This window comes from Spermophilus citellus (genome assembly GCF_964194105.1).
Source record: "Spermophilus citellus genome assembly, chromosome: 2".
Taxonomy (NCBI): Eukaryota; Metazoa; Chordata; class Mammalia; order Rodentia; family Sciuridae; genus Spermophilus; species Spermophilus citellus.
In genome coordinates, this window is record NC_138183.1 from 236264533 (window position 1) to 236277629 (window position 13097).

The 13097-nt window shown below is 57.7% G+C and overlaps 1 protein-coding gene across 1 annotated transcript in view; it reads right to left on the reverse strand.

The window, feature by feature from the left end:
• Positions 1-13097, reverse strand: part of SYT13 (synaptotagmin 13) — a gene marked incomplete at its 5' end in the record, with an annotated part of 43210 nt that overhangs the window by 11843 nt on the left and 18270 nt on the right. Inside the window, 2 exons of the mRNA XM_081280539.1 lie at positions 938-1072; positions 3586-3811. Coding sequence (XP_081136665.1) covers positions 938-1072; positions 3586-3811 — 361 coding nt within the window. The remainder of the gene's footprint in view (positions 1-937; positions 1073-3585; positions 3812-13097) is intronic.

Sequence of the window (13097 nt, forward strand, 5' to 3'; positions counted from 1 at the left end):
AGTGCTGAGAATCCAAAAGACATCAAAGAGGAAAAACACTCGCTCAGAAAAAGGGAACTAGGGGCCGAGGGTATAGCTCAGGGCTCTCTGAGTACCTGGGAGGCCTTGGCTTTGATCTCAAGCAAGAGAGACAAAACAACCTGTGATGGCTTAGACTAAAAAGTCCTCCAAAGACCAGATGTTGGAGGTTGGTCCCCAGCTGATGGTGCTCCTGGGAGGTGGCGGGACCTTTCGGAGGAGGGCCTAGGGGAAGGAAGCTAGGCTGTGGGAGGGTGCCCTTCACGGGGTCACTGAGACCCCAGCCTCTTCCTCTCTCTTTGCTGCCTTCCTGCCATGGTCACGCGTATCGCCACCACGTGCTCCCTGCTATGGTGCTCTGCCTGGCCACAGGCCCCGGCAACAGGGCCCAGCGAGCAAAGCTGGCACTTCTGAAACCGTGAGCCAAAGTCAATCTTCCTTCCTTTGATGCTGAGTCTCAGTGATAGAAAGAGAAACAGAAAAAAGGAAATCAATCACAGAGGCCCCATTTATCTGGCCCTGTTGACAGCCCTGGTTTCCTGGCAAAGCCTTAGTATAGTTTGCTGATGGCAAAGGAAACTCTCAGGGGAGGGTCACCAAGCCCATGTGGCCCCTCAGGGACACTGCTGGGTCCTGAAGTACAGAACTTTCCCCACCCCCTGAAGACCCTCTGCATCTAGCACAAGCCCTGGGCCCTGCCAAGGCACCTAGGGCAGACACAGCGATTCCCCAGCTCATATCCCCGGCCTGGGCAGCGGCTGGCCGCGTCCTAGGCTCCTCTGCCGTGAGCTGGGCCCCTGACTGGGTGCCAACCAGTGGGGGCTGAGCAGAAGTGGCGAGTGCCACACCCCGGGTGAGGCTGTGCCCACCCTGGGTCTCCTCCTCCCCCGTGGGCTCCCCAGGACCCCTTCCTCGGTACCTTCCAGGCAGGTCACCAGCAGCTCGGCCTTGCGCCGGTCGTAGTCCAGGCAGTAGTGCAGCTTGGGGGCCTGGTTCCAGCTGGCCGCCTTCTCTGGGTTCCAGGTCTCCATGACGCACACATCCTCCACCACGCCTGCAGGACAGTCAGGGCCGTCACTGCCCCACACTGGGCACCCTTCCCTCACCACTCCTTTCTCATCTCTGCCATCCCAGCCACAGACCCCAGCCCCAAGCTTCCTAAAGTTCAATGCACCAAGGCAACCCCGGTGGTCGGACCTGAGCTTTGCATTTCAGGGGACTGTCATAGTTCAGCAACCGAGATGTGGGTTTTGCTGTCAGACAGGAGCTGTTTCAGAACAACCAGGTGACCTTGGACAAGGTGCTGGACTTCTCTGAACCTCGGTTTCCTCATCTTTATAATGGGGACAGTAAGGGTTTCTCTTTCCTAGAGTTACTATGCATATTAAATGGAATAAAGCAGGAGACGTTCTCAGCCCACCGCCTGGCCCATGGTGAGCTTCCGGTAAAGATAAGTGGCACAGCCTGTGTGCCTGGTGGCCGCGTGGGAGGCTGAGCAGCCCTGGCCTACCTGGCTCTGCCCCCCCAGCTGGCTCCGCCCCTCCCACAGAGCCCGTTGCCTTCTCCCCAGGAGCTCACAGATGGAGACAGACACCAGGGCCAGGGTAAAGGTGGTGGATTTGACTTTGATGCATGTCCAATAAACGTTTGATGAGTGAAGAGAGAAACGTATGTTTAATTTAGAAGATCCTAAACCCACAACTATTGCTGTCTCTGCCCCTTACTTAAACAGGAGCCTAACATGGGAAGATTCTCATGAGTCAGACATAATACAAAAATTAAAAGGACCCAGTAGCTCTGGGAGACTCTATTTTAAGTAAACCAGAGTTTAAGTTCTGGTTCTCAGAACCCACTCAGAGGGTAGAACCACAGAGGTCTGCTGATCTCCCAATTGGCTCATTATTAGTTTCCTGCAAGTACTAAGAAATTTCCCTAGTGCTTCTAAGATGAGCCGCTGACCAGGGTGTAACCAACATGTAAAGCGAGACACAGGTGTAGGTAGGGCCCCCATGGCTGCCATCATAGGGACATTCACAGTGGTATCTACCTTAGGAGCAGCACCCAGGGCTCTCAGCTCTCAGGTGGCCTCAGCCCTCAGCATCAGAACCAGCCTCCACCAAGGGTGACAGGGTCCTGTTCAGATGCAGTAACTGCAGGTGACTCTACTACTGTCCCTCCCTACCAGGAGGGACCACAGGGCCAGCACCTCCTAGAGATGTGGACTCTGCTTCAAGAAGAAGTGAGTCTTTGAGCTCTACAGTGGGTGATGGGTGGCCTGGCTGGTGAAGTCAATACGCTCAGCACATCATGGGGACAGTGGCTGAAAGATCTGATGGCCGCGCTACGCTCCTTCACCTCTGGTCACTGTCTGCCCAATCAGCAGAGTCTCAGTAGGTTTCTGTGCAACATAACTAAGCTGTGTCTGCAGGGGCAGCCAAGAGGAGGCAGAATGAATGAATGAATCCTGCATTCTGCAAAGCAAGGCCCGGCTTGGCTCTCCCTCTCTCCTGGGCAGAGTGTCCAGTCCTGGCTTCGTCCAAGCTTTGAGCAATTGGGGGCTCCCAGGAGAGGGGGCTATGACTACACCGATCACCCAAGAGTCTTCCTGCAAATCTCTCCGGCCCCCACCTTGAGGTCTCAAGGCTGCAACAGGTCTGCTTTTAGCCCCTGGAGGCTTAGGCCAGCCCTGATAGCCTGTCCACACTGCAGGTGCTGCGGGGATCCGATCCTGAAACCCCACGCTGGTTCCTCACTGTGCTTCTGGGCGGGCCAGGAAGGGGCACCTGTCCACTGGCCAGTGTGGGTCCAGGTGAATCAGAGTGGGGTCAGTGTCCAAGGGTCTAGGCTGCTTCCGCTTGCGCCACCTCCCGCACTGACCTCACAGAGCAAAACTTAGGCCATGTGCGCAGCCATCCCCTGGTTTTAGCTTCTCCTCCCTAAAAAGCTTCCGCTCTCCCTTGGGATGGGGACTGGCCTCTGCTTCATATGTCACCCCAGGGCCCGTGACAGCCATAGCCACCTTCAGATGTTGTGTTCTTGATGTTGACAAATGAAAAGGAGAACAGAAAGAGGAACAGAAACTTGTGTTTCGATTCTGTCTTTGTGCAGAGGCCCTAATTAAAGCGTCTGATAGGCATTATCATATTCACACTTGACAACAGCCTAACAGGAAGAAAATAATATCATCTCATTTTCATAGAGGAGGAAACTGAGGCCCAGAGAGGTTAGCAGCATGATCAACGCCACACAGCAAGTATATAAAAGGACAGAGGATTCAAGCCATGACTTTGAAGCCAGTGGTTTTAACTGTGATTCTTTATCCCCTCTCCAGAGTTGCCCACGTGTGACTTGAAAGGGACACTCTGTTTCCCAGTGCAGAGCTGGAGGCTGTGGGGAAATAGCACAGTGGCATTCAGCAGGAATCAAAGGCCAACTCAGAGGCCCTGTGCCCACTGTCAAGTGTGGTGACACTGGGGCTTTTGGACAGGCAGGCCATACCCAGCATCCACCGAGCCGGTGACAGACTCCACTGCCTGCTGCCCACAGAGCGGGGCTGGGGATCCCTACCATTCTGAGGAAGGATGAACAGCTCCTCCGTGACCTGCCTCTTGAGGCGACTGTCACTGGGGGCAGGGGGGCTGGCAGGCGCAGCAGGCTCCTCTGTGGTCCCCAGTGTGTAGTCTGCGTAGTTGATGACCTCCGGAGCTGTCACCGCAGGCCTGGGGCCATAGATGTCTGGGAACTTCAGAAGAGGGCGAGGCTGGACCGGCTCCGTGGATTTTTTAACGTTGAACTGCAGCACAAATCACCGTGGTTAGCCAGCAGGGGAACCGGCCTGGTGTCCACCCATGGAAGAAAGGAGTGGTGACCCGACCCTTTACAGGAGCCAGGGAGAGATTTGGAATCCCTCTACTCCCAAGAGCACAGCCTGCAAAATCAAGCCACCAGAGCCCACAGGCCGTGGGTCACGCCAGGGTCCACTGAGATGTGGGCCCCAATCATCCGCCCCTTCCCCAGCTGTGCCCCTGGTGCTCTCTGGAGTCCTCCCTCTGCTCCTCGCGCCTGTGCCCTGGCCTCCCACTCTCTCCCTCCATCTCTATCTTATTCTTCCGTTCCTCCCCTTTCCACCCCGTAGCTCAGGAATGTGCAGGCTCCCACCTCCCAGAACAAACCCCGGCTCCTCCCTGAGACCTGCAAGAGCTTGCCTGGACCGGCCCTCACCTCGACCTTGGCTCACTCCAGCCACCAAGCTCCCTGCTCTTCAAACAGGATGGATCTCCCCCTGGTCAGGCTTCCGTCCCCCGTCTTGTTCCCCAGACTGGCTACCTGCACTTCCACGGGCTCCATCTCCTACCTGAAGCCTGGTCCTGGGCTCTAAACCACGCCCCTCCAGTCCAAGCCACGCCCTTCAGCCGAAACCACGCCCTCCGTTCTCAACCACGCCCCTCCACCTCGCTGGCGCCCCACCACCACCACACCCCGCCCTTTGGTCCACAGCTTTGCGCCCTCCCCACTCGGTGTTGGTCACGGAGCATAGGGACCATGCCTTGCCTGGCTCCTGACCTCTCCACGGGAGCTGAGTCAGTCTGGGCAGGTCATTTTGCGTTTCTGGGCTGTCCCTTAAGTGACTGGTGATTTTTCAGCTTATCTCGCTCCTCGTTCTGAGCCACTTCTTTATTCTGAAAGATGCATGAAGTACTACCGGTCCCGCATCGCCCCACTTAGCCCATCAGAAGCGACAGAAGTAAATACCAAGTCTTTCTGGCCACTCAGGACCACAGTACAGCAGCGGGCCAGCGGGGCATGTGTGGGTGACCACAGAGAGGGCAGGAGTGCGTCGCTGCAGGGCAGCCCATCCCTGGGAGGCCGGTCAGGGAAGGGGCCAGGGGGCTAGACCTTGAAGGAGAGGGAGCTGGAAGGCAGAGGGGGGTGGGGAGGGCTGTGCCCTGACGCCAGGCAGCCAGGGCCCCCGGGGACCCCAGAGCAAGGCCTAATGCTCCCAGGTCCTTTACCCTCCACAGTCACGTCTGCCTCGGACATCTCACCAAAGTCTGACTTCCATTTATTATAACACTCCACAGCAGGGAAACTGAGGCCCGGGGACGCCCAGGGTCGTCCAGCTGCTAGTGCTGGGGACCATGGAGCCTCCAGATGGCGTGACCCCAGATTTCATGTCACTTCCCTGCGGATCTCCAGTGCTGGGAACTAAGAGGCACTCGCAGCCCCTGGGGGGCCCAGCCAGGCCACTCCCCACTGTTCAACCCTGTGAAAGGGTTGCAGAGGCTGCTGCCTCAGAGTCATCCTGTCACTTGTTGGGACCACAGGAGGGCACTTAGCGAGGTCTGGGAAGCGGTTTTGTGTTTGGTCTTTATTTCTTCCCAGCTCGGTGGCTTTGGGGCAGGGCTGGCCTTCACCCCCAGCTTGACCCCCTGGGGCTGGGCCTGCATTTTCAGTGGGGGCTCACAGCTGGGCTGGTTCAGGGTGAGGTTCACTCCAGGCTTTACAGACCCAGGGTCTGCCTTCCTCCTCCTCAGGGGGCCTCAATTCCTGTGTCCCTGATAACCTCAGAAGCCTGCTACAGGGGCTTAGAGTGCAGCCCTAGAGCAAAAGACAGGTGCTTTGGGGTGGCCCATCATGTCCACTGTGTCCCCCTCCCCCACACCATCACTGGGTGGTCTAGGCTCCGCCCACCCCCAGCTCCTGGGGTGAGTTTTGTCTGTTCTGACCCTGTCAGCTCTTGGCATGATCTTGGTGGCTTTTTCTGGCCGGTGGGGAGGCACCTGTCCTGGGGAAGCCCACCCACACAGCATGTAAGGACCAAGGACACGCATTCCGCATAGAGGAACTGGCAGGAAGCTCGGGTTCCGTCTTGGGACTGCAAGGCGAGTCGGCCTTAGCCCAAGGCAGCATGGTAGCCAGCCGTGTGCAGAGACGAAAAGAACTTCATCCCCAGCGTGACCTCCTGGAGCCTCGCATCTGCAGGCCCAGCAATGGGGCCTCCTCTGCCCTTCAAGTCACGTGAGCAGTGTCCTTCTTGTTGGTTGAGCTGGTCTGTGCCTTGTAGCCCAGGTACATTCTAGATGGATGCTGTACTTTTCCACCAGCGAGTGAACCTGGGGCTCTTAACCCTGGGCCACATCCTCGGCCCTTTTTCTGATTTATCTAGAGACAGGGTCTTGCTGTGTTGCTTAGGGCCTCACTAAGTTGCTGAGGCTGGATTCAAACCTGTGATCCTCCTGCCTCAGCCTCCTGAGCCTCTGGGATTCCAGGTGTGCACCAGGCCCCCAAGGATGCATTGCATTCTGACAAGTATCACGGAGACCGTGACCCTGCGTAAACTAGCCTGGGTGTCCTCCGTCCTCTCCGGAGTCTCTCTGACTCCAGGCGAAGGCCTCCTCACTCGCTGTTTATCTTCTCCTGCGGCAATGGCTGTCTTCAGCTGAGGTGGTACCCAGCCCCTGCCCAGGCCGGGAGCAGGGCCGCTCACAATGACATGAATCTGTTCAAGGATCAAAAGCACCACCTGATTACCTCTCTTGCTCCTTCTCTTGGAGTCTTATTTGTTGCTTTTCAAAGCCCTGATTCCACCGCATCCTCAAATGCACCTTAAATAGCTGCGGTACCCAAGAAGCAGAGGTTTGGTAGCCGAGGGAGAGCCGGGAGAGGGTGGTAGCTGGGGGAAAGACATCTGGAGGGAAGGGGGCGGGGAGTAGGGCCCAGAGAAAGAGCCTGTGGAGGCCTGGCCCTGGGTGAAGGAGGGCAGGCGGGCTTCGGACCAGGGATTCAGAGTCCGCCTGTCCTGAGCCCAGGGAAGAGGACCTGGGAAATGGATGCAGAAAGACAGGGAAGGCTTCCAGCGAGGACTGGCCTTGAGCAAGTGCTCCCACAGCAGCAGGGCGAAGCGCGTCCTCCCGGGGTGCAGGCCCCCCTTGCAGGCCTCCCTGGGGTCCCCCAGCCTTTCCTGTCTCTGGGGCCTCTGGCCACTGGCTTCCCCCACAGTGGCCAGCTCTGTACGGAGCAGTTTCAGGTGGCAAAGCACAGTGCCCCGTCAGGCCCACCCATGCCCCTCCCGGTCATGCTTCTCGTCCTGGGGCTTCTCCGTGGCTACTGAGGTGGGAGGCACCAGGGACACCGTCCACCCAAAGGCGATCCCGGTGTGCGAAGAGTCACGGCCAAAGAGAGACTCAAAATGAGTCCAGACTCGAATGGACGTTTCTCCAAAGAGGAAGTACAAGTGCCCACTGAGCCCGTGAAAAGATGCACACTGGTCATCAGGGAAATGCAGGGCAAAGCTGCATATGACAGCGGCATAATCGGTGCCACTCCATAGGATCGGGATGGCTATCCTAGCAAAAGAGGAATTGACCAGTGTTGGCGAAGATGCGGAGAAATTAGAGTCCTGTATGCCTCTGGTGGGAATCCAAGAGGTGCAGCTGCTAAGGGAAACAGTGTGACTACTTCTTTAAAAATTAAAAATAGAATTACCATAGGATCATTCACTCCTTGGTATGTACCCAGGAAACAGGGACACCGGAGCTACCTGGACACCCATGTTCCTAGCGACATCACTCACAAAAATTGAAAGGTGCAAGCTATCCAGGTGTCCATCTACAGATGACTGGATCGGGAGTATGTGGCATATACACTGGAATATCACTCAGCCCTCAAAAGGGCGGGGATTCTGACACCTGTGGCCACATGGATGAGCCTGGGGGAGCTACCGCTAACTGTAAGAAGCCAGTCACAGGCTCCCACCTCTGGGAGATGCAACGAGTGGTCAACATCGCAGAGCCGGAAACGGCATGGTTGCCAGGGCTGGGTACAGAGTTTAATTTTTAATGGGCACAGAGCTTCAGTTTTATAACACAAAAGCTCCATGGAGATGGGTGGTGGGTGTGTCTGTGCAGCATTATATGGATCTGGCACCCCCGAGCTGTATACCTGGGCCAGGATGCCAGATGGCAGACTGTGATGTGTGTCTTACTATAATTAAAACAAACAAACAAAAAAAACCTTCTGATACAAAAACTCCCTGGGAGGCGTTGACCCCTGGGGGAGGAAGCCAGGTGTGTGTCCCTCTCCTTCCCCTGAAAGGCTCCTGGAGACCCAGCTGTCACCCTGCTGCTGGTGGCGAGGCCCTCAGGACTGTGCCCTAGTGCTCCCCCCTCCCTCCCGCAGCTGCCCCACCTCCCCCGGCCCCTCGACCTCCATCGACCTCCATCCTCGGGAAGAACAGCCCGGAAGCCTCAGGCTGTGCCTCTGCCATCCAGGTGAGACAGAGGGCCCTGGGCAGGCAGGGGAACCGAGCTGCATCTAATGAGCAGATATCTACGGAGGTTCCCCGGGCCAGGGCCAGGCTGGGGAGCGCCGGAGAGCGCCAGGCGGCGGCGGGCCCCCAGGACTGGTGTCGGGAAAGCAGAAATCAATTAGGTGGTTAATGATCTGTGAACAACTCTTGGCCCTACCAGAGACTCTGGGCAACCTCTTTGGTGACATGATTAATTTCTTACCTAAACACTGTTTATTAATTTGGGGTTTGGGGCTGGGACAACCTCTCAAAGTCGCAGAGCAGCACCCAGGAAGTGCAGGTGGGGAAGCAGACGTGGCCAGGAAAGGGCGTGGCCTTGATCCTTGTACTTGACCATGTAGGGGACGGCAGAGAGGAAAGATGGGGGCCTAGAGTATTCACATGGTGCTGACCACAGGCCACTGCTGCTCTGCTTGGGTCTGGAGCACAGCTGAGCCCCCTCGGAGGGGACACTGGACCTGGGGAAAGGGATGTCACTCTGGGCTCTAATACGGAAATTATGCACAGCTCTAAACTGGTGTAAGAATTTGAGTTTGAAGTACCTGCTGGTCAGGCACTAAAGGTGTAAAAGCAGATGTCTTGCTTGGAGTTCAGGCTCTGCGAGTTAAAACTGAGTGATACTGACAACCCTATCCATCTCCGGGGCTGAATTGAGGGTTAGATATGACAACCCAGGTCGAGCGGGTATGGCACAGAGGCTGGCAGAGCAAAGTCCACTGCTGGAGATATTGGTTGGCCCCTGTTGCCTGGGCTACGCAAGGTGGGGCTCACTCATTGGACCACTTGATAAACTTCTTTTTTGCTGGTTTTGATGAAATACATGGAGACACGGAGTGTGTGTTTCAAGATAGAACCCAACGAGATCGGTTCCCGTGTCACCGGAGGATGGAGACACTCTGTCTCGACCTGGCGTTCTCACTCCCGAGCTGTGGGGCTGCCGTGGGGCTGCCGTGGGATCCCCAGGGTCCTCTCTGGGGGCCTCTGCACCCTCAAGGTGCCCCAGAGCATGGCTGGACCTTGCTCCAACATCAGGTGTGCACACGTGGCCCACGTCACGTCGGAGGTCAGCCTGCCCAGGAGGGTCCCTCCTCCCTCGTTCCCTGTCACCTGTTCCTTCTGCTGACCCAGGCCACGAGGCCCAGGCTGCCCTGGAGACAGCACCACGTGGCAAGGGACCGAGGAGGGTACGAGGGAGGACCTGGGTCTTGTCGACGAGCACACGAGGGAGCTCAGACGCGGAGCCTTCCCCAGGGCAGCCTGAGAGGACCGCAGCCACCACAGCATCTCGGCTGCAGGCCGGGGACTCTGCCCAGCGGTGACAGGCTCCTGACCCTCAGCACCAGGAGATGATATCAGTGTGTTAAGCCACTAAATTTGATTTGTTCCACGGCAATAGCAGCTGATAAAGTGGCTTGTCAGAATCATTCAATAACATTCGAAAATGGACCTCCCCACCCACGGGGACGGCTGGAATCGAGAGGACTCACCCTGGAACTGGCCGAGACCAGGCCCTCCAGAGCGCTCCCCCGGCTGGTCCAGAGGAAGTGGCCACAGCAAACAAGTTTCCAAGAGTCAGACCCACATCGGCCCCAGGACCGGCGGTTCCGCTGTGTGGTACTTATTGATCCAAGAGAAATGACACAGGAGTCCTCAGAAAGACATAGAGGTGACCACCGACAGCAACTTCATCACCCTTGTCCCTAACAGAAGGCAGCCCAGGTGCCCATCAGCAGAAGGATGGAAAAGGACATTGTGGCGTGTTCTTATGACGGAGTCGTCCTCCCCAGTTCAGGTGACTCACCAGTCACACCTCGGCCAGGGGCGATTCTGCCCCTCAGGGACATTGGCAGTCTCTGGAGACAGTTTGGTTGTCATGGGGGGTGTGATGCTATTGGTTATTGTCACAGTGAGGGACAGGGGCTGTCACAGTTAGAGATCAGGGATGTTAAACGTCCTGCAATGGACAGAAAAGCCCCCGACACACCTCAGGCTGCTGTGACAGATGACCTCAGGCTGGTGGCCTATACAGCAGCGCTGAATTCTCACAGTTCTGGAGGCTGGAGGTCACGGTCAAGGATCAGCAGGCCCAGGGTCTGGTGAGGCCCACTTCCTGGTTCGCAGACGGCTGTGCTCTCACCATGTCCCCACCCAGTGGGGGACAGAGAGCATCGCTTGTGCCTCTTCTTATCAGGCTGCTAATCCCATTCGGAGGGCTCCACCCTCGTGACCTAACCACATCCCAGAGCCCCCGTCACACACCGCCACACACGCCACACACCGCCACACACCGCCACACACCGTCTCACACTCCACACACCGCTCACACCTCCACACACCGCTTCACACCTCCACACACCGTCACACACCACCACACACGTCTCACACCACCACACACCGCCACACACCGTCACACACCACCACACACGTCTCACACCACCACACACAGCCACACACCGTCACACATCGCCACACACGTCTCACACCGTCTCACACCGTCACACACCGTCTCACACCGCCACACACCGTCTCACACCGCGACACACCGCGACACACCGCCACACACCGTCTCACACCGTCTCACACCGCGACACACCGCCACACACCGTCTCACACCGTCTCACACCGCGACACACCGCCACACACCGCCACACACCGTCTCACACCTCCACACACCGTCACACACGCCACACACCGTCTCACACCGCACACACCGCCACACACCGTCACACACCGCCACACACCGCCACACACCGTCACACAGTCACACACCGCCACACACCGTCTCACACCGTCAACACGTCTCACACCGCCACACACTGCCACACACCGTCACACACCGCCAACACCGTCTCCCACCGCCACACACCGTCTCACACCGTCACACACCGCCACACACCGCCACACACCGTCTCACACTGCCACACACCGTCTCACACCGTCTCACACGTCACACACCGTCTCACACCGCCACACACCGCCACACACGTCACATACCGCCACACACCGCCACACACCGTCTCACACTGCCACACACCGTCTCACACCGTCTCACACGTCACACACCGCCACACACCGCCACACACCGTCTCACACCGCCACACACACCACACACCGTCTCACACCGTCACACACCGTCACACACCGTCACACATGCCACACACCGCCACACACCGCCACACACCGTCTCACACCGCCACACACCGCCACACACCGCCACACACCGTCTCACACGCCACACACCGTCTCACACCGCCACACACCGTCTCACACCGTCACACACCGTGACACACCGCCTCACACCGCGACACACCGCGACACACCGCCACACACCGCCACACACCGTCACACACTGCCACACACCGTCACACGCCACACACCGTCTCACACGTCACACACCGTCTCACACACCACACACCGTCTCACACTGTCTCACACTGTCACACACGCCACATACCGCCACACACCGCCACACACCGTCACACACGCCACACACCGTCAACACATCTCACACGCCACACACTGTCACACACCGCCACACACCATCTCATACCGTCACACACCGCCACACACGCCACACACTGCACACACATCACACACCGTCTCACACATCACACACCGCCACACACCGTCACACACCGCCACACACCGTCACACACCGCCACACACGTCACACACCGCCACACACTGTCTCACACACCACACACCGTCACACACCGTCACACACTGTCACACTGGGCGTTAGGATTTCAACACAGGAACAGTCGTTCCCCAAATCCCCACAACAAAGGCTCACCAACCCAGAAGGTCCACCATGCTCAGGTGAGGAACCCTGATGGTGTTCAGAACCCGGGAAAGTGACCGGCGGTGACAGGTACCAGCGGGGCCATGGCTTCTGGAGAGAACTGACGGGGAAGATGTGTGGGTCACTCCTGGGGGACAAGTCCTGTCAAAATTGGTTTGGCTGTAACTGTGGGGTGTGTGTAGTTCACTGTATGCAAGTGGTACCCAGGAAGAATCTGGAGAGATAGATGCACACACACACACACACACACACATGCACACGCACACGCACGCCCCTCTCCCTAACCCGTGGAATGAGGCTTCTTAGGCCAGGCATAAAAATCTGACTGTTCAGGAAGTTTCCCAAACAGCTCCTGCATACAGTCAGCCCAAACCTGCAGATTCGCATTTGGGATCCACTGGTCTCTGGATTCACGCTTCTCAAAGGTCTCACAGCATCAAGGGGCCGAGGTTGTCTGGAGCAACTGGGAATCTCCCAGGGCACTGATAGGCAGCACATTCCCTTTACTCAAGTGCTTGTGTATGTGCGCACACACACGCACGCACACACTCCCACACTCCCACACCCTCCTAAGGACGGGAGCCTGAGGTGTGTCAGGGGCCTGCTGCCCCGTCCATCAGAGCTGGTCTCACCTTGGACTGCCTCACCTGGGGAGGGCACGAGTCAGATTCTCAGGTCCCCCGGTGTGACTCAGCGGGGGTCTGGTGGAGCCTGGGACCTGCCTGTGTAGGGAGCCCCCTGGGGGACCATGATGTGGGTGGTCCCTCACCTGAGGCCTCCCTGGGTGGGGGAGGAGGCAGACACCCGGGAAGGGAAAAGGTGTCCTGGTGTGGGGGTGGCTGCTCACAGGCACCACCTGGCCTCTCAGGTGAGGACTCTGGCTTCCCACGACATTTATCTTAGGAGCGGTCAATGCCAGGACCCTCCACTGCCGGCCACTTATGGGCGAATCCCAGAGTGGGGTCAGAG